Source organism: Paralichthys olivaceus, chromosome 11 (assembly GCF_024713975.1).
Source record: "Paralichthys olivaceus isolate ysfri-2021 chromosome 11, ASM2471397v2, whole genome shotgun sequence".
Lineage (NCBI taxonomy): Eukaryota > Metazoa > Chordata > Actinopteri > Pleuronectiformes > Paralichthyidae > Paralichthys > Paralichthys olivaceus.
The window spans coordinates 5,403,552-5,430,595 of record NC_091103.1 but is presented as its reverse complement, the minus strand read 5'-3'; the positions used below and the strand labels follow the sequence as shown (position 1 = coordinate 5,430,595).

Below are 27,044 nucleotides of genomic sequence, written 5' to 3'. Positions count from 1 at the left end.
GGAACTTCTGTTCAAGACAAAACCGTCGATGCAGCTTCTGCAAAAGAAAAAAAATAGGAGTGCACCAAAGCTAATGATACAATGATAGCTACCCACACGCCAGCCAGCAATAACCCAGCTAAGTTTTCCTCTGAGTGGTAACAACCTACACACCAGGCTTTGAACAGCTATGGATGCTCCCCACAACGCCGCCAAATAAATCCACATCTACCCACACACACATCCCCTACAGCCCACCTTGAGTGACCCGCTTCAGAAGCCTGATAGGCGAGCTATTCTGCAACCTACAAAACAAAGTATCCAATACACTGGGGATTTAAAGCATGAGAGCAAACTTGCGCTACAATAGCCATCCAAAAACCCCAGGAATATAACACCCAGCACACGGCACACAATAACTAGGCCGGCCCAGGCAGAACAATCACCTCTCTTGTAATCAAAAAAAGAGAATTAACTTCAAACTGTAGCATTTTCTCTCCTTTCAGGACCGTGCTTTATCTTCTTTGGGTGATGAAAACTCGGTCACTCTTTTTTAGTCATAACAGACAGTGAGCGCTCTTCAGAAGAGCAGTCAGAGGGATCTTCACAAAGCCGCTCTTTCAAAAAAACGAAGCGATCGGCTTTCAAGACCCGAGGGCAAGGAGAGTCTCTCCCACTCCTGCACCTTGAGGAGCCAGCACTCTCTATTCAACTCGCCTCTTTGCCATATCCCTCTGCCTTTGTGTCCATTCTCTCTTTTTTCCCCTGTGGAAAAGTTTGTTGCTCAGGTAAGACTCCTGCTGGAAAGGATTGCCATTCCATTGGTGCTGTGTTTACCTCTGGCTACCGTCCCCTGCTGGATTAAAAAGAGCTCTATACCGTCCATCCCCATGCAGACATACATGATAGAGACATTCAGATAATAAAAGACCCGACACATCAATACACCTGAGTCACTGGCACATTAACTGGGATAACTAGCGGCTGACCGTTAACATCTGTCACTAGAACAGCAGGAGAGTGGAGCAGGTTAGCTCATTAATTCCGTCACTGGGGATTATTAATTACCTCCGGTCCTGACGGCGACGCACAGCCACACGGCCAGCGAAGCCCATCAGCGTGATGGATGAGAGACACACGGCCACCGAAACTGATCACCATGATTGATGACATACACTCTACACACATCATGACCTTGACCTGGCAAGGGGAAAAGGTCTCATACTAGTGGGACCATCCTTTAAAATGCAAAACCAAAAAAGAGTGGGTCGTGAAATCTGGGTTGACATCTCTACCAGTGTTAATGAAGGCTAAGAACAAAAGCCAGCGAGGCTAACAGTGTTAATAACACACAAGCTAACCTTGCTGACAATCACTGCTAATGGTGGCCAGCAATGGGGCGTGCAAGAGTTGCCAGCAGACTGTCAGTCAAATGCCAGATGATTAATAACTGTATTTTCAACAGCACCAATCCATCACACCAGAGCCACCCAGGACGCTGCCCTAATTAAAATGTCTGTACCCACACCAGCCAAAGAGCCAGATGAGCAAAACATGTTGTGAACATGAACAACCATGGTAACAATAAAACTGTCAAATACAGTTTGACAAATAACTCTTCCTTTATGCTTCTTTTTTTGCCATTTTGGCAAACAACTGCAACCAAAAATCTGCAAATGTGCCATTTCCGCATGTTTGTTAACTGATTTCTTGTGTATATATACACAACAAATATATATATATATATGTAAAGCATGAGAGGGTATAAAACCTTTCAGTTTTTTAAGCATAAGGGTTTTATTGACAGGCCAAACAAACTATTTCCTCTTCAAATATGGAGACATTCTTTGTTACAACTACTCTGGTGCCACCTGTATTGTTGTGGTATAGTTACATAACTGGACAAATTGAAATATTGTTCTGAGGACTTCCTGCGGACCAAGGTCTCCACGTTTCTCTTGACACGTAGGCCTCAACTTCCTCCATTATTCCTCTAGCCTGGCCTTAAGACGTAAGAGTATAAGCACAATGGTTCTATCACAAACATTCCACCCAGCCAGAATGGTCAAAGACCACTCCTTTAGAAACCAAGACAAGAGACAAAAAGAAAGCTAAGGACAGAGTTGGTTCTGAGGGAAAAGTGCACAGAGGAGAAATAACTACTATAATGGACAGAGAAGACCAGAGAGATGGACAGAACAGGAAGAAGCCCACAACTGATCCTTGTTTGTTGTGTGAAACACTGTTTGACTTGGCTACGTTGGGTGGCCACTCAGATTCCACTTTTGCACCCATGCCAGATCCACAAGGGTGGCACCTCCCAACGCCGGGCCCAGCGCCAACTCACTCAGGACCTTTTGTGACCTAAGATCCACACAGCAGGTGGGTAATGGACGATAATTCAAGGCAAACAAGACAGAGATTTATGTACACAAACAGAGGTTTACAAACCTGTGCACACCTGCACACACTCAGGCATTCACACAAAGTCCTTCAAAGGCCCTCTGGACTACACAGACGCAGACTGCAATACCACGATCACATGCAAACTCACACACACACATCTACCGAGGAGGCTTTGTATAAATATGAGGACAGGAGCACAGCAGGGAGGATAGGAGGTAAACAAACTCAGGTATTGTCTTGGTCCATTTTTCTTTTAAAGTCTCCCAGGGTTTGAGTCTCGTGTGTGTGTGTGTGTGTGTGTGTGTATGTGTGTATGTGTGTGTGTGTGTGCATCCACAAGTGTATGTATGTTAGCAGGCAGAGTATCTAATATACTTTCCTGACATTGTTTACAATGAAAAGAGCCACGTTGCAATTCAATTATGGAAAAAAAGAGGCAGAGGGGTGTGGGGAGTATGCTAATGTTGTTGTGCGAGGGGACACTCACATGGGCACACACCCCTAAACAATCGAGAAAACTGAGCAGCAGTGAGTCGAAGAGAATGGGGCAGGAAAAGGGAGGATGTTTGAGGGGAGCACAGACTAAGAATAGTAGACGAGGAAGAGGAAGCGATAGGGAGGCAGTCTCAGTGGGGCCTCATGCAATTCTGTCAACAAGTGTAAACCGTGTGCCGTGCACAACTACAAAACTAAACGCAGCAGATCACCACAACGCTCATTTCTGTTAACTTATTTTGAGGTAATTGCATAAATAAAAAAAATTAAATTAATCATTTATCACATTATGTTGTAATTATGATCTGCTTTCGTTTTCTGTTTTTTCCAAGAACTGTCTATTGGGGGGGGTCAAACAAATAATCAAGTCAAGGTGTAAAATGTATAAAACAAAGCAAGAGTGACGAATAGTTTTAGAAATAGATAAATTATAATATAAATATAAATGAGAAAATAAAGCAAATAAATATCAAATATATTGTTGTCATTTAATCAATGTTGCAAGTGGCGATAGATTACTAGATGACTTAAAGTCGATTCAGCATTTGAGTTGCACCAACCTTATTTTATTTTTCTTCAGTTAATCTAATAATATCAGGAAATAGTGAAAAATTCAAGGGGATGTCATCAAATTGCTTTTTCACAGAATTAATGGCAAAATCTAAAATTGGTCAGTTCACTAACAAAGATGAAGATAAGAAAAAGAAACAGATTCTGGCGACTGAGATCATTCCACTTAAATACAGTGTGACCAGGATGAGAAACTGGGTCTGTATGATCTGATTATCAGTTTGAATATTTCCATCACTGCTGATCTGCATTCTACAGGTATCTACAATTGTACTGGAAAAATGGTGAGAGCCTGACATCATTAGCACAGAACCAAATCACACACCACTTAAAGCTAAAACAGACTTTTGCATTATCTCATTGTCTGGGATCCAGATAAAATGGAAACAAGATGACAAAACCAACCCCATGAAGTTCTGAGGTTTGATGAGAAACAACACAAATATCTAAATATGAACATCTATCATGTGGCCACCCTGTAATTGAATATGTCATAATTATTCATTCACCATAAATGTTTTGACTTAATCTGAAGAGTGAGTCTCTACAACACACCAGATTAAAAGACACATGTGACATAGGGTGTGTTGAATCAGTGTGAACACTCATCTGTCAACGCTCTAGTGTGCAGAAACACACAAAACTTTAATTACCCCTAGTTGTCTGTGGTCTCGGGCGAGTTGAACATCAACCCTGTTGGTTTTTCACAAGTGGTGTGGTGGGTTATGAGGAAGGGCTGGAGAGCGCCGACTTACGGGTGAAAAGAAAGGTATTCTTAGGTTGTTTGTTTAGGTAATCTGCTCGTAGCTCCCAGACGACAGCCTGTCTGGGGCCTCAGAACACCTTCTATTGTGCATGTGTGTGTGCGTGACGGTTTGTGTTCCTGAGAAAAACTGTGCATGGCATTGTGTCACTGCATTTGTGTGTGTGTGTGTGTGTGTGTGATGTGCGTGCGTGCGGTCTGGCAGGGTACATAAAAACTTTCCTGGGTCACTAGCTCTTCAACAGCTCATGTCAGCCCAATGACGGTCGGCTGGTCTCCACTGTGGCTGTCACTGCTTTAACCTTTGACCTCTGCTGGTGTCACCCGGGCCTCACTAGCTCCACACCACTTTCCCCTTCTCTGTCCCTCTCTCAAAACGGCAAAGAGGTCACTGTTGCTGTGGAAGTGATACCCCCACCATTTTGAAACTGCGTCAGCTCCTTCTCGCATGGTATGGCTTAGCATGATGTGTGTGTGTTTGCGTTCCAAAGTTAGCAGCTCTTACGTGTGTCTGCACAGACTTTGGGTTCATGCGTCGCCCTCCGTAACCCCAGGCTAGTTGAACCTTGCCTTGCAGAGAGGGGGGGTACATGGGGTGTGTAAAAGGACCCCGGGGTTAATGGCTGCTGCTTAGACTGGGTTACTCCACTAATGTGTAACGCTGTAGCCTTTAGCTTTGATGTGAGGACAGACACACAGGCACGGTGATGATGGGAAGAGGCAAACAAACGGACCAAGAGATTCAATTGCACAGCGAGCCGGTGTGTGGGCACCGCTGGAAGACAGCCAGACTTATGTTTTCTATTTTTTTTGGCCTCCCCATCCTCTTTCACTCAGATTATGAACACCACTCTCACCCTGCCGCCTCTCTTATCTCTCCTTATCTTTATGGTTTCTTTCGCCACTTGGCAGCTTTGTCGGCGACTTGAGCGGCTCTGCAGAGCTCCCAGAAATCTTTGCACACCAAACATGCATGATCTCTATCAATATCTATTTAAATAGTTTAGAATGGAGATTATTTTACACAATGTGATATCAACAGAAGAGACTGATTCGTCAACAGAGGTATGAGTTGTGACGAAGCATTTCAAAGTGAGGTGACCCCGCTCAATGAAAAAGATATTGACAGTTATATCTGCTGCAACTGCCGCAGGTCGTGACACAGCCACACTAGGCTTGTTCAAAGAGCGATCACTGTCTGTGCCCGCAACCCCCCACTCCACCTTTTACACCCCCTGCCGTTTATCAGGGATACAAAACAGGAGTCAGTTCATCTCTCTCTCCTTTACTCCGCACACACATCCTCTGTTACACACATCCACGACTCCATTTCATTTCAGTCACTTCTTTTTTCTCTCTATCTCTATCCTATCTTCCTTTGTCTGTTTTCTCTCTCCTCCTCCTCTTTCTTCTTCCCTTCACATTCCTCCGCTCCGTGCAGTGAACCTTCAAGGGAACGCGTGGTGTTTTTTTTCCTTCCTCCTCTTCCAGCAGTATTTGACAGCTCACTGCGGATCAGGAAGGATCAAGGTTTCTAATCCCTAAGACGTGCCCTAGCATGGACACACCTCTGCCTTTGGCTGGAGATCAGCAGCTTTCAGATTCCCCCCGGTGCTGCGAGACCTCCACATCCCCAAATTACATTCCAGCTCTCCTGCAGAGAGGTTGCACCTCGCAGGCAACCCCACTGTGTGTTTGATACACGTGTAGTTTGCTCATCTGTGCACATACACATGTCGTCACAGCAAGAGATCAGCCACCTGATCTCAAAGTCATGCAACCAAGAATAGGAACGAGAGGTGTCACTTTTAGTCAGAGCAGAATGATTCCTTGTTTCATTTACAGTAGTTAAAACTGGGCTGTACTTGCAGAATTCCTTCAAAATGAAACCAGAAAGTAAAAGTGAACAGGTTTAATCTGCTGCATATTTTTCTCAGATTTCAGAACCTTCAACTTCTAACACATCAGCTATATTCTAATGCAGTTGTTGCATTTTTTTCTGCTCATAAATTATCCTGATGAGTTGTAAAACCTTGGAAGTGTCCCAAACTCACCTGCACTTTACTTCTAGAACCCCAGGCTCACTAAATGCCCCCTCCCACTCGCACTGACTGAGGTTTTACAGATCATTGTAATAACCTCCATGTATTCCTCTTCAAAACAGTTCACATTAGGAGTGTGTGTGTGTTTTCCCAAAGTGAACGAGTGTGAAATTTCCTCCACCTCTGTGATTACAGAGGGATCTCAGCTCATTAAAATGGACACTGCGTCCAGTCTCCGGGCCAATCAGATTACAGAGCAGCCCTTTATTGCGAGGCTTTTTGTCATAACCCCTAACTGATTGCAACAGAGCAACCTATGATTTGGCCACCGAGCGCTGCAGCCTTAGGAGAAAACAGATGATGACAAAAGAGAAGAAAAGACCACCTACTCATCAGCCCGGCAGGACGGAGGGAGCTTAGGTTGGAAATCGGCACAGAGGGAGACAGAGAGGGAGAGATAAAGCTCCTCCAAGGTGTTTGCAATCAACCTCCCATTGTCAGATAGTGCGGGAGAGTTGGCCGTCCATCTGCAGGGTTGCTGGGATGCTTTGTCTACAGGCTCAGATCGCGCAACGCGATTGGAACGTTAATAGAAGTTTATGATACAACATGCGATATGCCTGCCGCAACAGATCCACAGAATAAATATAGATAATGGTTCTGACGTGCAAACACACACACACACACACACACGTTCCTTGCGATCAGTAACACATTGCACCAGATCAGAAGGATTTCCGTGCAATGGTGAACCGATGGATGAAGTGTAGAAAAAAGCACGGTTGCCAGACTGGAACTAAATCTCTTTCCACTTCACTTCCCCCCATGTTTTTTGTCTGCTTTTCTCTCCCTCTTCCTCCCTCCTTCCTCCTCATCTCCATCTCCTGCGCTCGTCTTGGCGAGAGAGGTCTCTTCTTCATCTCAAAGCACAAAGAAGGTGGCAGAGGCCCTCGTCCTCTTTCATAACCTCTCTCGCTCTCTCTCTCTCTCTGAAACAGTCCACCCATGCCCACTTGATCGCTATCCACTTCTCTCCCCCTATCCGTCTTTCTCTGCCTATACATCCGTCCATCTCTCTTTACAAACCCTGTCTCTTCTCTCTGTCTGTCAGCTGAGGGAGAAAGCAGGGGTTTTGAGGGTAAGAGAACAATTTTAAGCGAGTGAAAGCAAAGGAGAGGGGCAAGCGAGAGAGTGTGCGGGAGAAAATGGAGGGAGAAGAAGGGAAACAGCCGGACGAATGGGGGAACGGCAGGGACGGATAGAGGGAGAGGGAAGAGGGGGTGAAAGGACTGCAGGGTTGTGTTGGTAGAGAGCTGGGGTATTGATTCAGGGCCTTTTGACATGCTAATTTGCATGCTGACTGCTTTAATCGCTCCCTCTTCCCATCGCAGGCTTCAAAGAGGGGATGCTTTTCTAAAAGACGGAGAGGAGAGGAGAGGAGAGGAGAGGAGAGAGGAGAGGAGAGGAGAGCTTGTTGCTGATTCCAGCTGACAACCATGTTACACTGCTCTGTAAGAACATCCATCTTAATGCAAACTGCTTCTAGCAGACACTGACTTTATCAGTATGTGCATAGTATAGCTCACCATCGCTGTCCAATGAAAAGTTACATCTCAAGCTTTTCTGAATTGGGTTGAAATACTAGCAGGTCAACGGTTAGCTTCGCAAACGTTTTTTTGTTTTTGTAGGACAGTATCCATTTTCATAAGCAGTTTGCAACTGGGAAAAAACGGAACATGAAATCTCAGATCTAATATTTGCCTTCTTTCCCTTCAAGATGTTCCTGGAGCTGTCTCGTCACTCAACATATTTTTCCAGTTGTGCATTGAACAGAAAAGTGTCCATCAACAACAAACTCAAACTAATTTAGTCAGCCTACTGGCATCTTTGCGTATGCTTTATTGTGTCATGTTTTCCACTGTGGATAACTTAAAAAAAGATCTGCTTAATTTTTTTTACTCTCATTTTGAAAAGCTGAAGCCAGCTTTCTGTCTGCCAGTTCAGTTTGAGGTAATTCACAATGTAAATCAGCCAGTTTCAGGTTTTTAAATGACACCTGTTGCTATTTACCTCCACATGAACTTAGTGAAATGATCTAACTCCGACAGCTCCTCACTGTTAAAAAATATATAATATATAAAATAATAAGAGATCAAGAAAATATGGTGAAGCCAATTCATTAACACAGAATATTCTAGCATTTTAGTCAGCCAGTTCTCAAACCTTTGCAGCTCAACATACTATTTGGTTTCATATCCAGCACTGAGAGCATATTTTCCACCAAGCATTTGAGGCTGTAATAATTCTACTCATTTCAAATGTAGCTTGACATGCTTCTGGCACTGTCTTGAAAACCAGTGTCAGTTTCTTGAAACCAGGCAACATAAAGCATGTCGCTCCAGTGAAAAAAAGGAACTTGATTTTCATAGGAAAAAACGAGCTTTAAAGCCCAAATAGGAAATAAATGACTTAAAGATGGATGCTCGTAGCAGCGTACCGGTACACACTGTGGTGTATAGCTGGCACTGGGGGAGCACTATGGCCATCCGCCCGGGTCAAGCTCGATCACCGGTGGCTTCCTGCTCTAAATAGGGCACCACAAGGAGAAAGACACAGAGGTGATGAGTGTCGAGAACTGAAAAGGGAACAAACACTGCGGCAGGACGACAGCCCGAGCAGGAAAAGCATTTCAGCACCTCCGCTAATGACCGGCTGAATTACCACTAGAAGCCCCCCGACGCACCCTCCCGCCTCCGTCCAGTCAGGGGAAGTGTTGAGAGGACTTTTTTTTCATCATTTGTGGAGCTTAACAAGAACAGAATATTAAAACAATGCTTTTAGCAAATATTTCAGCGGGAAGGAGAGGGTATAATGAGGATTGCTCATGAGACATTTTGTCCTTTCTCTCCGTGTCTGTTGTTCTTTCCTTCTCTCTGTTGGTAATAGATTCTTCGTCTCTATTCAGGAGCACAAAATGAGCCTCTCTGGTGGCAGCGAGAGTGATGAGTACATTCACCTCTATTCTGCTCCGCTCAGGGTGTGTGAAGCTTGTGTGTGGGTGCATCTGCTGTACATATTTATGAAAGTGCCTGTGTACTTAACATGTCCTTTCTTACATGTGTGTGTTTGGACTTGTGTTGTTGTGCATAGCTGTACATGGGTGAGTGTACATGCACAAACTGGTCCCTCTCACTTAAAACATACTTCTCTGCATTCGTATCTGTGTGCACACTCACACGCGCCTGCACGTTCGTTTGTGTGAAAGGCAGCGGGTGACAGCGTTCCGTGCGCTGCTCATAGCTTACTCCCTCCCAGCAGTGAAGGTAATCTCATTATTCAGCCCACTTCCTGCTGCTGCCACCAGAGACAGGCTGACAAACACTAACCACCTCATCGGCCGGAGCAGAGACGAGGAGGGGGAGAATAAGACAGAGGAGGATAAAAGAGAGGGATTGTGAAAGGGTGAAAATTGTTAACAGAAACTCAGCGACAAAAATGGCTCAAGATAAAAAGGAAAAGAGAAGAAGAAAGCTCATAGGGAGCAACAGGTTATTTGAAGAGACAGGGGGACATGGAAAAAAAAACAACAAGCCACCGAGCCAACCAAGAAGAAGACACACACAAATATTTTACTTGTGTGTATGCAGGAGGGGGGAGGTAAACGAGGAAGAGAAAGTGACTGAAGCTGTTTATTTGAAGCCACTGGGGACCGACGGGCTAAATAGAATTACTTGGTGAATTTAGAATGATGCTCCCAAGCGCATATTTAACACTGTCACAAGAGAGAGAGCGAGAGAGAGAGAGAGAGAGTATTGGAGACCTAAATACACACACTTACACATACACAACAACACAACGGGTGGAGTGCAGGAGAGAAACTTCTCAGCTAATCTATGACCTGCCATTTTGCAGTCTCATCAAACATGCACACTCAGCGTCCTTTTTAAATATCCCACTGCTGTTACGCAGACTCCTCATCTGCTTGTTTACATTGAAACAAACATCCCATATATTGCGATGACGGCAATCTGGAATAAAGGTTTCCTGAAAACAAACATCAAAGTAAAACTGCTGTCTGAACACACATCTTTTTAGATTTAGTCTCACATCCGCAAAAAAAAAACTTCTCATCGTCATTTTCCCCTAAAGGCACGCTTAGTTATCTCTCCCTTCCACCACCTAATCAACACCCCTCCAACAGAAGGAACCCCCCCACCAGATGAGGAGCGAGGGGACACCCTGACCCCCACCCTTTCCCTGCTGAGCTTGTGGGGGGATGTGGTTAACAGGGAACGGGATCCCAAATGCAAACAGACACAGTACCCTCGCCTTAGATCAGGGGCCCCCTTGGCCCTAAGTGCCCTGGTTGCCCCTCTTGCCGTGGCCCAGAGTGAACACCCTCACCACCCTTGGCCTATCTTGAGCACACACACGCACACAGCCCAGCCGCAGCTGTCAAAACTCTGACATCTTAATCAATCCTGGATCCACGACCCTGTCAGACACAGCAGTAAGATGGATGCAGAAGGCGGTGACCCCTGACCTCTGCCAGGGGTGGAGAATACAACTCCTACGTGCACCACCAGCCGCCCCTCCTACCACCACCCCCAACCCACCAAACATCACCAGCCTCAGTCGGCTCCGCTGCTGCCCCAAACAATGATGGAGGAGAGCCCATTCATCCTGCGCTGGGAAACAGGGGCCAAGGTGCCCTTGTAACCCCACACGAACACAAGACAAGGAAAGACACACAAGTATGTGAATACACACACATACACACACACTCACACACAAACAAAACAGGGCTCATGTTCAAACCCTTCAAAACAATAGTTTTAAACAACATCAAAGTGAGGATGGGATGACACAATCTCATACACTTTTTAATAAATCATAAACCCCCCTCCCTCCCTGCAAACCTGGCTCCTATCTAAACTCTTGGTCAACATGGTAACATGCCTCCCATAGAGCTTGTCTCACTGAGGAATATTAACCAGCTCTTCAGTGCACTTGAAGACTGACAGTGGCCACCATCCTTGAACCCTTGAGTCACTGGAGCTGACCCACACAAACGCAACGGGCTGCCATGCACCATCACATCCAGTGCATGTTACACTATGTACAACTGAAAGCGAAATGTTTAACATTTTTTAAACAGTCTAATTGGAGCTCAAAGTGAATGGAGTGCATGTACTGGCACTGCAAAGTTAAACAAAGCAAAGCAGATGCAGTGATATGTGAACTAAATGGATGTATTGGCTCGAAAAGCAATACTGCCAGCTCAGAGGCTGGCAGGCACTACGAGACTGCATTAGTCATATAAAATCAAGGGTTCCAAATCCTTTATTGCTTTCTTTGCAGGGTAACAGCTATTTATCTTCACTGGAATTAAAGGAGAGATAAGGAGTCCATTTCGATGTGGCAGGCAAATTAAAGTTGTGATATACAGTATGAGATCAGGGTTGAAATGGGAGGTTATTATAGTAAACAGCATGACAGATAGCCAAACCTGGGGAGATTTACCTATGGTCTGTAACTAACTACCTTCTGGTCTCCTTCAATCATCCCTTCATTTCTCTCTGCTTCTTTGAAGCCGCCCCTGAGGACAGAAACCTGGCCGCAGCCATCTGAGCCAAGCGACAGCGAAGATGGACAACAAGAATTTATAAAGCTTAAATAACACTCTTTTTCTTTTGGAACAAATATACACGTGCACACAAACCCATCTGTGACCACTTGTACCCCTTTACCAACCCCACCCCCAAGCAGCCAGTAGTGCCCTTAAATCACCAGACCTGTTTGTCATGCAATTAGTCCTCCAAGATAAAGGCTCCCTTGTAAATTAGGGGAAGTGTAGTGGTCCATCCCACTGTTAATCACCCGTGCCCAGCCTCTGACCCCTCACTGCTGTGGCCCACTGCTTTTTTTTGTGTGTGTAAAGGTGGCGGGTGGAGGTTGCTGTAAACCAATCGTGGCAGAATTAGCATCCACTCGTCTGGCCAGCTGACAACCGAGCCCTGGCTTGGCAAAATGCTGCATGTGATCCACAAAACAGCTGCTGGATACTACTGGATGCTGTCCACAATACAGTGCTGCATAGCATAAACTAATACTGTGAGCTATGAAACAAGCCAGTTAAATTAGCTAAGAGTCTATCAAAAGTGCCAATCATAATAACAGCCTGAGCTTGAAACCTCTAAAAGCAGAAGTTTTGAAAGATGTCTTGGCAGGTTTGTAGACATTTCTAGGCTATGATTTGAGCTCACCAATATACTGAGGCCTCTGTCAGAGGCACTGTACACTGACCTTAAAACCTCATCAAGCAGCCCTGCGTAGGATCACAGCGAGCTGAGACTAGAATAATCGTCCACGAAGGCCATTCCCCCCCACCAAATAACACCATTCCAACTCCATCTCACAGCTGTGTATTTTCACTCTTCTCATACCTGCTTGGAATGATAAACTCTTTCTCTCCTTCCCTTCCTATAAAGCTGTCTATCTCATTTTCCCAGCTTCAGGCTCCATTGGGAATAAGAGAAAGAGCAGGTGGGGGTGAAAGACAAGGCGGTAGTGTGAACCAGTTGGAGCTCGAGTCTCCCCTCCCGGTGTCACCGATTCTCCTGGGATGCACCCCACTGCACAACACCTCCCAGTGGGCCCACTAATTACTCCATTTACAATCATCATTGCTCCTATCATCCAACCAGACACTGGTTGTAGAAAATGGGAGAGCGAAAAGGAAAATTATCCAACGGCGCAAGAGGTAGCTGAGTCGAAGGAGGGTGGAGAGGACAAAGAGAATGAATCAGGCATTAAGAGGGAGACAGCGCAAGAGGAGGGGTAGAAGCGAAGAAGAGGTAGGATACAGTACAGATAGGCAGTGTCAAAAACAGCCAGTCAGCCCAAAAAAATCAAGACAAATGTCATTTCCTTACCTTGGCATTCTGCATTGCGCTCCTCATATCCAGGGTTGCACAGGCAGTTCCCAATGGGGACCAACCACTCTCCGTCAGCCCCGCAGTACATCTTAGGAACCTCCTTCTCCTCTGAGTTATCCACGCATGAGCCACGAACTTCCACAAGTGAGGAGGTATCGGCTCCAGTGATGGTATCAGGAAACTGGGCCAAGTTGCGCACTGCTAAAGGACATTTCTTGTAGAAGACCCTGACAGACACGAGAGCGATGCACGCTCCAACATCCTGGAAGGCCAAATAGAAGCCCTTCCGGGTCAAGGCGCCAACATCTCGCACCTCTGTGTTCAGCTTCATGATGCGATCACCAATGTCCACCTGAGTGAAGCTCTCGTCCGCTGCAATGGTGTCGATCTTTCCAAACTGGTTCTCACGGATGTAGCGCTCTTTGTCATTGTTGGACTCATAGTAGTAAAGATTGAAGGTTTCCTTGCAGGTTCCCATGACCCCCGGGAGGCTGTTGCAGTCTCGGAGGGTGAACTTGATCTCAATGTAGACTCGTTGAGCGCCACCGCGGGGGATCCAGTCAGTGCGGAGCCAGTTGTTCTGGTTTGGTTCCATGACGTTACACACCTGGTACGTCCGAATGGGAATGTTCTTCTCATCCATAATACTCACTTCCTCCCACTGGGGAAAGGCCAGAACATTAAAATGTTACAAGGACATTCATAAACATCTGAATTCATACTTAAATTACAAAAGCAAAATTGTGGGAGAAAGTGTTGTTAAAGGATAAAAACATCAGAAAAGTATCAGAACTAAAGGCTCTCCTAATCAAAATAGACTGTGTGAGTATTACACATGACTGAGAGGCAGATTATACAAAGAATGAGTGATACTGTGTAAAACAACATGAAGATTAGTCAATATTTGAGTCTCACCAGAGCGATAAATTGATGGCTAAACTTTATGCATATTTTATCAATGGCACCTAATAGACTTGTTAGACCCTAAAATAGAATCATAAAGATGTTAATATTCATGGTTTTTCCCTAAGTGAGAGAAAGGACATTTGTAATTAGTTCTATGCATAGGAGCTGCCTAAAGTTAAGTATGCAAAATGTTGTATACCCACACACACACACACACCTGGATGGCTCAGGGTATCAGGAGGATAGAATGAAAAGAGGGGGTTGTGTGTGCATGTAAAAAGTAAAGGTCTCTCTGAACCAATGCTAATGATCTAATATGTGCCTGTTTTACATCTGCATACATGATGGGGGCTGGGAGACAGCGCAAACGTTCACCGCTGTTGTTAGTTAGAACTCGTAGGGAGCGAGTGGGAGACGCTGACGTGGGGCACATGGATTACGTTATCCAGCGAGGCCTGTCTTATTTTTGCCAAGAGCCATGTTTGTTTTACTTGTGATAAAGTTCCCCTCTCAACAGAGCACTGTGGAGCGTGTATTAAGAGGCTCAAAGCGTTGTGTACCCTCAAGTTTTTCACCGTGTGTTTTAAATAGAGTCTTTGAGTGAGCTGGGCTGTAAACGGAGCAGACAGGCCTTTGGCTGCCGTAGCTTCAACCATCTAGACACTGAGCAAAAAAATAATAATAACGAGGCCGTGGAAGATATAGGTTATGCTGCCAGATTTGATTTGAGGCCTTATCGTAAACAATCTGGCTTAAAGCTTTATTTCCCCAGAGAAGGGTGGGATAATGCTAAACATAGCTGCAGCTGTATGATTTGAGAAAATGTCTATCATTCCCCGCTGCTCCATCTCACTCTGCCCTCCTCCTGTAGCCCCCCTTTTGTTGTGGAAATCAAGCGGTGCTGAGATAACGCCGCACCTTCCCCTGATAGCGGGGAAGAGGAAGAATAAGGCCAATTGGTCGTAATGAGAGGGTGAATGTGGGCTTGACGGGGGCAGCCGGGACCCTGTCAATCACTTGTTTGTGATAAAATGGCCAGGGGAGGACCTGAGCTCAGCACCAGCCAGGCTGATTATGGAAAGCTTTGTGAAGCAAAGGCTGCAACATGTGCATGAGGTGAAACTCTGTTCCCCAGGATTCATATTAATTAGTTGACATTACTGTTGCTAATTTGTAGTGACCTTCAGAAAAGGTTTGAGCTTGAGTCCATGGACAATTATAAATTTAAGTCACTTTTGGGCTCTTTGTATACACTCAGATTTAGACCTCACCTCTCTCAAACAAGCTACTGTCAGTGGCACATCAGGTTCACTGCAGCCTAACTGCAGACCCTATTCTTTCCCCACTAAGAGACACTGCGGATATCCCAATTAGACTGAGGGATCACACATTGGGTCAACCCGATTCCATGTTGCTTTACAGCCCGACCCAGTCGTCCTGCGGCAAGAGCTGGACCCCACTGCACTTTCCCCCTTATTCATCCATTCCAGAGGACCCTCTCTCAGCTGCCAAGTTCCTCTCTCCCCTCCTCCCCTCCTCTCCCCCTCTCTACGACTCAATGGTGGAAAGGGATATAAAGTTTCTCCACAAAGACCGATTCAATCCACCGTCTATTCAGGAAACCTGACGCCCGCTGCAGTATCGGCCCCAGCATCTGACCATTACAGAGTGGTTAGAGAGAAGGGGATCGAGGAGAAAAGGGGGAGAGACGGGTGCCTATAGACCTCGTGGCTCTCAAAGTGAATTCCGGGGACCCCAAGGGGCCCTGGAGTGATCCAGGAGGTCTACAAACAAAACAGCAAAGTCTGATTCATCCATACTTCAGAGTATGATACTGGAAATTTTGCCTGGTCCTCACCCTGAGTCTAATATCCCTACAGTGCAGACAGCTGCACAATAAATCATGGACAGAGATATTCCCGTAAAGGCCGTCCCGGGACAAACGTCTTATCAAAGTAGTTTGTGTATCTAACTGAAGGTCCACTCAAGAGCTCCTGCCAATGAAGCATATTATCTCTCCATTTTTGCTCAATAGGGGATCATGCATTCCTAACAAGGGGACACTTCTTTGCAGTAGCCTACTCACCCCTCCTTCTGTCGGGTTGGCGACCCATCCCAGCTCCCCCTGTACAGATCTGGAGTCCAATAACGTGACTGGAAAACAAGAATGGGAGATGTGAGCATGATGCAGTCTCAGTCCCTCCACACAGCAACATTTATAATCCACTATGGTCTCACAGGCTGAGGAAGGAAATGTGAAATGTGTTGCTATATATATATATATATATATTTAAATAATTCTTAAAGTGATATATCAGGTATAAAAACAAACTGTAGCAGCAGTGTTTCTACAAATGATTTACTTGTAAATGTTAAGTTGTGTGTACAGTAATCCTCTGCTCGGCTTGACATGTGTCGCTTCGATTGATTTTCGTTGAGAAAAAAGATTGGTTCTACAAATGAGAAATGCATTCCCCCAAGTGTGGGTAAAACAACGATTTTTTTCAGTTTGCTCAGAGGCAGCTTTAAGCCTGTCTGATGTGATCGCAGTCAGATGGAGGAGCCGTGTGCGTAAACTTGAACAAGACGCGTTTAAAATGGTGCTGACATCTGCGGACAATATACCTGAACACGACAAAAATTAAAACATGAAAACGGCAAAGCATTAATTTAAACATATAGAGACATGCATTGAGAACATGTATATTTATTTTAGGGTTGCTTTGAATTCTGTTTGGTTCCTCGACAGCTGAGCATAATCAATAAATCCCCTTTATGTAATTCTCCTGAATACAATAGACTGATCCATCTTTCATTTTAAACCCTTGCTTCATATTGAAATAACAGTGAGCGTGTGATGCTTCGTCGTGGACTTGTTGTGTTCAGCAGCTTTACCGAACAGGACCGACACAAGCGCAGAGGACACTTCGTGCGTCAAACCAAGTGTTTATAATAAAAATCAAATGTGTATTTTTTTAAATATTTGCAGTAAAAAATAAATAAATATATATATAGGTCTATGTAGTGTGTATTTGGTCTAACATTTTGAAACTGCGCTCCGGGATCCCGGATCGAGTCCTGCGAGTGTCTGAGCGTCTTGTTTTCAGTGAATCAGACAGAACATGTTCAATTTAAACATGTTCTGTGTCTGCTCGATTTTTAAATAATGCTATGAACAACCGAAGATCATTTAACAACCACCACTTAATATTCTTTACTGTGGATTCTCTCTATGTGGCACAATTGAACTTTCCTAATTTATTTCCCCTAATCCCCAAAATAATTTTCCATCTACACTCGACGTGACAACTGAGAATTATTCATTTGTTCTTCTCTAGGTCTGTTCATATTGATGCCACTTCTCTCCGGCCACACATCGGCTTGACCTTCTCTCCTATCAGAACATCGGGGCTACAAGTACGTCCCTGCTCCCAGCCTGTCCTCTCGGGCAGCTGGCACGATCCATGCCCGAGACACCTCTCGTCCCAGTCCCGTTCGCAGGACAGAGGAGACGCTGCGTAAAAGGTGACCGGTCGGTGTTTTTCCCATCGCGGCTCCGCGCAGCCACAGAGGACACCGAGCGAGGCTCCGCGGCGCAAAGACGCGCACACACACACGCGGGGCGAAGAGACAGAAGTCCGCGACAGTTGTTGTTTTCTCCCCGTGTCCTTACCTTCATTCGGGGGGTATATCCGAGCCGGCGAAACAAATGTAGATATCCCAAAAACAAGAAAGGTGGCCGTCAACAAAATCCCTGCCATGAGTGCCATTTGTGTCGCTGCTCCGTTTTTCTCTCCTCTTTTTGTTTCGTTGCTCTTCTCCCAGCTCCTACTCTCTCTCTCTCACTCACTCCCTCTCTCTCTCTTTCCCTGTGGAATATGGGTTTGAAGCGGACAAGGGGGAGAGAGAGAGACTCACCGAGCGCACCATAGCCAGGAGGCGGGTCTACTTTTTTAGTCTGTGCGCTCTGACGCGCAGCCCGTCAAACCATATAGGAAACGCGGCGGACAGAAGGGGGGGAAATAATCATTAACACCCCCCACCCCCCCTCACACACACACAGCCACCATCATGCACAAGTCACTGGTTGGTCATCTAGCCAGAGACAGGACGAGGATGGGTTCGTGTGGAGTGACACTTCTTTGGCTCGCAGGTCCAAAGGAGAAACTCACTCTGGGTCTGATTTGCCGACAGACATATTAATGATGAACAGCGAGTGCAAATGTCGTGTGTTATATTCTACAGTGACAACGTATGGCTCAATGAGTGGGTGTATGTGTGTGTGTATCTGTGCGCCTTTATTCCATACAGCCCCAGAGCGCACAAAACAACGCCTGCTTACTTAACTTTAAATGAGACACGGAACCTGCCCCTCAACTACATATTAATATGCATTAAAATGCAGTGCGTCAGTGCGCGTCCTCTGCGCTCCTCAGCAGTCACACTGTGCTGATCCTGCATGTAGGTCTGGCTCCGGTCGAGCGCAGCGCTGTCCAAGGTGAGCCGCATCAGACCAAGGTCGCCACCTAGCGGATATATTGACGCCTGTTCTGCCTCCAAAATTGGATCAGGGAACAAGCATGAGCACGACCTGCATAACACTACAAGGTATTGCACTTTGTGAAATTGACAATATCGTTTTTTTTATAGCTTGTGCTGGACTAGTCACTCGATGATAATGTAATGTCTGCACCTGCATCCGTGTGTAGGGTTCGGGTTAGTGCAGAGAAGATGCGGTGGTTTGGAGCTCCAGAGGTGAGCGATGCACAGGAATAGAGGTTACTAGATGTTACTTCTGGACTTTTCCTTCAAACAAAGGCCTCATTGTTAATGTTTGAGAAAGGCCAGCTGTGTCCAGGTTTGGGGTTTTGCCCACAGGGTGCTCTCACTCTTTTTATGTCCTCCCACACAGGTCCTCAAAAGCTCCCATGAGATGTGCCCATCGCAGTGGCCGGCAGCCCCCTTTGACTGATCTGCAGAAGAGATTGTCACTGAGTGGGCAGGTTAGGGTGTTCTGCATCGCCACGCACTGCAGCCATTGACTACAGATAGGTTTCCACATCCATAAAACAGCACCATCATAATATTGTGTCTCCTTTTGTGGCATTTTACAGATTACAGACAGTGATTCGACGGAAAAACATCCCCGGTGCTGAAGTGTCCTTGGGAAAGTCGCTGCATCCTTATCAGCTGTGGGACTTCTGACACATCCTGAAGGTATTGCATCACAAATAATTTTGAAATGTCTCAATATGATGATGTGAAATCATGTGACCTTCAAATGAAGCCACATGCATTTTGAATTGAGGCAACTTCATCTGGCTTAAAACCTGTTTGTGATGGTGAGATGCATATAAGACATTTCTTCACGCTTCACTCTGGTGTCTGAATGTATTTTTCAGCATCATACATGTTCGGCATGCATGTGCCTCTGTGTTGAAATATAGTATGTTGCCTCTAGCATCCACTTTTGGCAGTCTGGCAGCTCCCATACCTTTTTGTAGCTGTCACACCAACCTCAGGCTTCCAAGACTTGGCTACAATATATTTATTTCTGCCCATACAAGGAAACATCTCAGAGTTTTCTCATAGGATGATCTCACTGTGAATAGACCGGCCTTTGTCTCATATGCTTCAACACACATAGTGTGGCTCTATTTTCCCCTCACAGATGCCACTCAAAGAAAGAGAGAGTACAGTGTTTTTGTGTATAACTGGTCGTGGAGAGAAGCAGTGGATCTTGGATTGCTGAAGGAAATCAATGAATGATGCTGATTTGGAAGCGATGGAGGGGTGTGTTTATGAGTTTATGAGTGTCTCCTGGGACACAACACTGTTCCATTGTGGGGTTAAAGATGCAAAGCACCTCAACTGGCGTAATGAAGCAGACAAAGCATCTGGTGCTCCACTAAAAATTGGCCAATTTACCCCCAAACATTGATTGTCCAAAACTACAGCCGCAGATGAAAGGCACTTTTCCCCTGGCGACAAGCCTGGCAACCTTAAAAAGGCAGAGAGGGACCTGGAGGGACGCTTTTGATCGTCTTAGACCAATGGCGGCAAAGTATTCAGCGACCAACAAAGACAGGACCGTGCGTGATGGTGGTCGAGACGGAGTGCGAGTGGGCGTGTTGTGTTTCTTGTCGTCTTTATTTGTGTCACAGTGTTTTTGATTGATTACACTCCCATCATTTCTTTTATTTTCCTGTCAAACCAGGGGGGGTGTGGAGGGTTGGTGGGATGCCCCCCCCCCCCAATTCCCTCCCTCCACCAGCCCACTCCGCTTTCTCCAGATGGCATCTGCTGCCCACACATCTGCATTGTGTGCCAATCATGCACACCGACTCCAAACCCTTTGCTTGAGCAGACACACACACACACACACACACACACACACACACACAAACCTACCACAAACTTGTGTCGACTGATTTGCTCACGTGTTTAGCCACAATCTGTTTTGTTAAATATTGGGCTTTGATATCAAATTATTTTCCGTCTCATTTAAGAAAAAGTTGATGGCGAAAAAACTAAGAATTAAATGAAAATTTCCCCCTCATGTTTCCCTGGAGGAGTCTTTTAACCTTTTTGGTGAACTCGGGGAGTAGGAATCATGTCACGTCATGTTGGGCTGCATTGGGCAGAAGAAAAATGAAAAGCTTTTTCTATGATAGTCTCATAAGCACATCCACTTTTATTAGCAGTCATACTTCCACTATAGGACCAGTTCTCCTGCACAGCATCAGGACACTCACACAAAGATGCAATGGGATCAAAATGAAGTTGTGGTTTGTGGAGGCTTCACTGTCTTCACTAATGCTGACATCCAACTACTTTGCAACAACTGTACTTATAATGTATATGCTTTTTATAGTAACTCAGCAGCATGCATACATAACAGCATCAGGGCTCTGGCTGACTGAAACATCAAGCTACTGTAATCTGATTACACAACACTGTGAATAACTTCATGTTTTTAGTCTGATGTCTGCAGGAAGCAATCTGATCTTATGTAGATGTATGTTTCCAATCGGGGCAGAGACTTGTGACTTGTGTTTACACGCCTATCTTATGACCCAAAAGACCAAAGTTGCCAAAAAACAAATTATGGGCAACCAGTCGTCACAGTAACCTTGCTCAATCATTTACATCGCTTCAGGAAGTCCACCGCACATTTATTGTCAACAAAGCAGAAACCTCCAACCCCCCACTCACATTGTAATTTTCTCCCACCTCCGTGACTACAGTTTGGACCATTGTTTCAACTAAAGCCCCTAAACTCCCTCCTGCTGGCCTGTGACCCCCCCAGGCTAGGGCTCTGCCCACCGCCTTCGGATCCCCAGCCTCACACAGTGGTCACCGGGCCCGCAGTAAGGAAGACCGTCCCTGGAGGTCGGAGTGAGTGGGAGTCAGGGAAGACTAGAGCAGAATGGGAAGAGGAGATCAAAAGAGCAGCAGGAGAGTCGCTCTGAACCAGAATGTCAGAGATGAGATCAAATCCACTGGACTGGAAATATTGCTTACACAAGCACATAGAGACACACATGCACACTTAAATAAACTTAATTGTTTCGTGTTATTCCAACATGTTGAGGATTTGACAGTTATCATCTTTATCTCCTGAGGCAATTTTCACTCACATACATCTCCCATTAAATCTGACAGCTCAATAAAAGTCCATATATGATCACGTGAGTTTCTGATGATTTGAAACTTGTAAATCTCTCATCAGGACGACTGCACTGTCTCCGTTAGTATAGTGATTGTATGTCTTTCCACATCCTTTCCTCTCTCCTCTTTAGAACATACACTATATCTGTTTTCGACATTCATTTTCATGCTCTCTTGCTCTCTCTCTCTCTCTCCAGACTATTTCACAGTTACCACACTCATAATGCCCCTCCACTGTTTATTCTTTATCTCTTCACGACAGCCTTGTTCAGGAAATGTTTAGGAAACACGTCTGACTCGCATTATGTCTGTGTTTATCTTCCAAAGCACTGCTTGACCACTTACTTCTCCTTTTCTGTTTACATTTACATTTAAATGTAAGGCATTTTGCGGAGGCTGTCATCTGGAGTGATATAGTACAAACCTGTTCAATATTCATGATGAAGACATCACGACAACTGAAAGAGAACATTTCATGGCAGTTCCTGTTTTTTGTGTTTCCTGTTTGTCCTTAAGAGATAAAAAAAAAAAAAAAAGTTCCAGTTTTTCTTTTGCAATAATTCCAGTCCAATGTGTTTGTGACTTCTTAATCCACGAGCCAGAGTCTTTGCAATAGTATCAATCAATGAATCTGTGTTCAACCAATCAAGAGTCTCTATACTGTAGCATATAATTCATTAATGACATTCAATTAAATTAATTTTATTTGTACAGCACGGAATCACAACATACATTATCTCAAGGTACTTAAGATGGAGAGGTTGACACCAACAGTTTTCACAACAAGCAAAAACTTTTTGGCAATTGTACAGAGGAAATACTATTGCTAACTTTTGACAGATAAAAACTGTTTATCTTGCTCTTATTTTTATGTAAGGGTGAAGACAACAATTCAAGTTGCATTCAAAAAAGGCTTCTAGTCCTGCTGTTCCTAGTAATGGATGATGATGAGCTATTGTACAGTAACAGAATCACTCGAAAAATGCTCCTGTTTTCAGATGCAGAGGAACATGAACACAGGCACAGTGACATACAACAAAAAAAGGATCAACACCATTCAAAGATAAATGAATTATTTTGCGTTCTGTGTTCTCTGCAGCCTGCTATAAGCCGTCTACCACGCAGCATCCATGCCCAATGTCGCTGGCTGTTATCTGACCTATTCCTGCCCCTGCCACCCGGCTCTTTACCCCCTGACGGCAGCGCGTCAGTCGATAAGCATCACGGCAGGTCCAGCAGCCGAGCCCAGCAGGCACAAGCTTTCTCTGTGGTGGTGGAAAAGCAACCAAGCGACCAGAGACCCTTTGTGCCATTTTTGAATTACCTGAGGGTATTCAAAGCGAGTCTTGTTGAGTCTACCCTGTTGTTTACCGCCCTCCTTTTTCTAGTCCTGAGTTGTTGTTCTGGGAAATGCCACTGGTTTGAGACCTAACAGCAGGAGGCATGCGCTCACGCAGAGTCGCTCTAATGCCACACATGGCCTTTCTCTGCTAAGTCTGATAGAAAGAAACAGAAATGCACATTTTAAGAAACCGTTACCTCTTATGCTGTAACTGAGTTGTATGCACAACTTGCTGTGTCTTATTTTATGAAGCGCAGAGACGGCGAAGTTGTATCAACTTCCCATATTTCTATTTGTAACCCCATGAAACCCACTTATCCCACTGTTTTGTTTTAGATGTATCATTGTGGGTTGTTGGAGGGGTGGGTAACGATCCAGCAAACTCTCATCTGGCTGCCAGATTAAGCTGCTGTCGGTGGATGCATTTAGATGTCTATGGAGGCACAGTCACTCAACGCTTAAAGCATCAACACAAGCAACAAATCAGGCCCAACTCTAGGCAGCTTTAGAATTTTTATGTAGAAGATTACACGCAAAAGACATTTGGCAACCGCAAAAGGGAATAAGCACTCCAGGGTAGATGATTTAAGGTGTCTCTAACTTAATTTATGGTGCGGTGTCAGGCGTTCCGGAGCACCTCCTAATTATCATTCTGAGAGAAAGACAAGGAGGCGGAGCAGTGACAACAAGTGCATGTATATGTGGAATATATAGAGGGAACGTATGTCTCTATGAGGAACATCACCCTATAAACTCTGGTGTGTTAGTAACTGTATGCATAAACAAATACACGTGTGAATGTCTATGTATGCATATCTATTTATGCAGTTATACATGTATTTATGTACATTAACAAGCGTAACTTTGAGCCAAATTGCAGAGTAAAGGTCATCTACAGAACTCTGTCTGAGATATGGGGTGTAGTTTACGACTCAGGGGCTGATGCAGACACAAGCATCACAGTAACACACAGACACTCTGCTCTGCGATCCAACTTGTGATTTGATGATGGACTTTGCTTCCAACTGATGTCATCTCCTAAAGTAGTGAGAACCAAGAGAAGGGACAGACGGCAGTGGGAGTGTATAAACACACAATGAGCATTTGCTGTTACTCTCAGCTGTTACTCTCAGACAAACTGGTGCAAATGAAGGGTTCTGTGTGAAGAATTCAATATTATTACAGTAAACAAGTAAAACTGTGGTCAGCAAGCTGCCTTTATTTCTCTGCAGCATTCATGCTGGTGTTAAAAATGTGGTTTTGCTAAACTAACACCACATTTTCCAGTTGCTTCCAGTCACGGATTGTTGCTAACCAAAAAAGCCTCAGCTGTGTTTGCAATGGAAGAGCAGCCTCCTCTTCCTGTTTTCAACCATAAAACAATCAAGTTTTACAGCCAAGAAGAACCCAGAGTCACAGCAAGTCACACGGAATAACATTCTGATGGTTAATGGTGACAGCGTAATTCATAAATATGCATATTTATTACATAGAGTGATGCCAATGATGGAAAATATAAATAAATACAGATGATGGACACCTGAGGAATGGAAAGTTGATGTGACCCCATTCACTTCCTGAGACATGGATGAGACGAGTCGTTTTCAGATATGAATTCTGTAAAACATCCCAAAAATTGCATGTATGAAGGTCACAGCAGGAGATTGCTCCGAGCATATGGTACAGACCCTCATCACCAAAAGCTCTCGAATCTTGTTGTCTCATTTGCACCCTGAGATTCTTTTCTCGTTTATGTCCATCGTGATCACTTGCTCGCTGTTATTTTTCTGATCAGGGAGTCTGGCAAGAAATGTCTAGATCCACTGGCTTGGACTTTTGCCTTCTCACATATAGCCCCATCGGAAAATTTCATCATAATGCCCGGACGTAAGTGTATGTCAGAAAGTAGCTATAATGAAGATTATAGCTTAGCATTGATGTGGTTAGACTGTAAACTAATTCTTCTTAAGATTTTAGGTCTGAAAAGTTTATATTGCAAATATCAGCAGAGCCATAACTGTGAATGTTCTTTAAGGGCTTTGATCGGATGTAGTGTAGCACTTTGTCGCTGTCGCAGGAACAACAGTCTTTCAGACAAATGATTCCTCGTCTACCCCTCCCCCTCCCTTTGCTTTAGTGTTATCTAAACAGTCTATGGATGTTGCAAAGGCCGCTAAAAGTGGCCCCTCAACACAGATCCAGAAACACGAGCAAAATAACGTGACATCCTGAACAGAGGAGCCAACGATCTTGCAGCTCTGGGAGCAGCACACACTCTGTGGGTCTGCATGGTGGCTGGCAGCTAGTTAGCATTACTGTTAGCATAACAGTGCAGTGCTGAGTGTAGCCCATCAACTGTAAAACAATAGGGTGTCGCTGTGCTGTTTCTGGTCTATCAGCACTGAGGTGGGCAGAGTGTGCTGTGACAGAGTCAGTCATAGGTTGAACCACTCAATGCTGGTTTTATACCTTAAATCAAAAACAATCCCAAACGGTTTCCATCAGTAAATATACTTGTCGACCGTTTTAGTTTTAATGTAAGAACTTGTCTAAAAACCCTGGAATTGTGGAAGGGAATAAATCATTTCATATACATACTGTATGAACTTGATTTGACTCATATGCTCCAGATGAACAAGTTGAGACGGGCAACAGGTCGTCCAACAACGTCTGGAGCTGAAAGTGAAGTAGCTGTGTAACAGTAAAAGAGAAGTTCACACCCTGAATGTGTTGTGATCCGATTGATAAACCACTGTGCTCATGATTGACACATAAATATGCTGTTTTTCACTGTAAGGTGTTTTACAGCTCCTCAGCATCATGTGAATAAAATGTATTTACTGTTTGCTCTGTATGCATCATGTAATTCAGATGAAAGTGGCAACAGCGGCTGAAACATAGTGTGAGTGCATATTACAACCTCTTTGCCAAGTGGAATTTTCTCTGGTGGTTTACTCCAACTTGATTCAGAGTCAGAGAGCCTGCAAAGTATGTTCCACTGAATAACATTTACTTTCTCTTCTCACCAGTGAAAGCAACACAATCGCTGCTGACTAACAATCAGACACAACAAAGAACACAATGCAGGGGCCTAATCTGACAGAGGCTAAAACATGCAGCGGTGAAATATTTTGCTCAGACCAGATTCCCCCCCCCTCTCCTCCTGAGGGCGGGGCTGTGTTTGCACCACGGGTGTTGATGGAGGAGGTGGGCGATGTTGGGCCGAACATGGTAATCACCTAAAGGTGGACCGGTTGCTATGGCGTCCCGCTGCTTCACAGTGACAGCAACAAGAGCTTATTGAGTTGCACGGAGGAGGGGAGAGCTGTCGAGATGTCGAGCTGATGATTACAGACACAAGCATACAAGCAACACACAGTTCGACTTACCATACACGTGGAGACCTTTCATTAGCTGCATTAACATGGCTTTTCATTTTCACACCAGCCCCTGACCTGAATCCTAACCTCACATTGTCTTATGGCCACAGTGATGGTAAGTTAGAATAAACATGCAGCACACACAGTCTGTGGTCAGAAATACGTGCAAAGTCGTTCAAAATAAACATTCACAGAGAATCGTCCAGAGCAACTGACAGCTGCTCACATATTTGCGTGAAATAAGCCTAGTCAAACACCCCCACACTGGTTTCTCTAAAGTTGTGAAGACACTCATTGGTCTCATACACTCCCTAGTCCCTTACCCCAAACTTAACCATCACAACTAACGGACTAACCCTAATCCTAAAACCAGGTCTAAACCCTCACACAGCCCTTTACATGTGTTCCAAATTACTCACAATGATTTCACCAAAATTGGCTCTTATAACCATAGATAGACATGCACACACACACACACACACACACACACACACACACACACATTGGGAGGCGTCAATAACCACTCACACCAACCATCTAAAACACACAACC

General features: G+C 44.8%; 1 protein-coding gene across 2 annotated transcripts in view; it reads right to left on the bottom strand.

Moving 5' to 3' along the window:
- Positions 1–17,984, bottom strand: part of epha4l (eph receptor A4, like) — a 47,916-nt gene extending 29,932 nt beyond the window's left edge. The window contains exons 1-3 of one of the 2 annotated variants that reach the window (XM_069534343.1): positions 17,773–17,984; positions 16,186–16,253; positions 13,191–13,854 (exon numbers count right to left, since the gene is read on the bottom strand). In XM_069534343.1, coding sequence (XP_069390444.1) covers positions 13,191–13,854; positions 16,186–16,253; positions 17,773–17,869 — 829 coding nt within the window. In that variant the 5' untranslated portion in view covers positions 17,870–17,984. The remainder of the gene's footprint in view (positions 1–13,190; positions 13,855–16,185; positions 16,254–17,772) is intronic. The other variant, XM_069534344.1, reaches the window with a different exon arrangement.
- Positions 17,985–27,044: the final 9,060 nt, after the last annotated feature.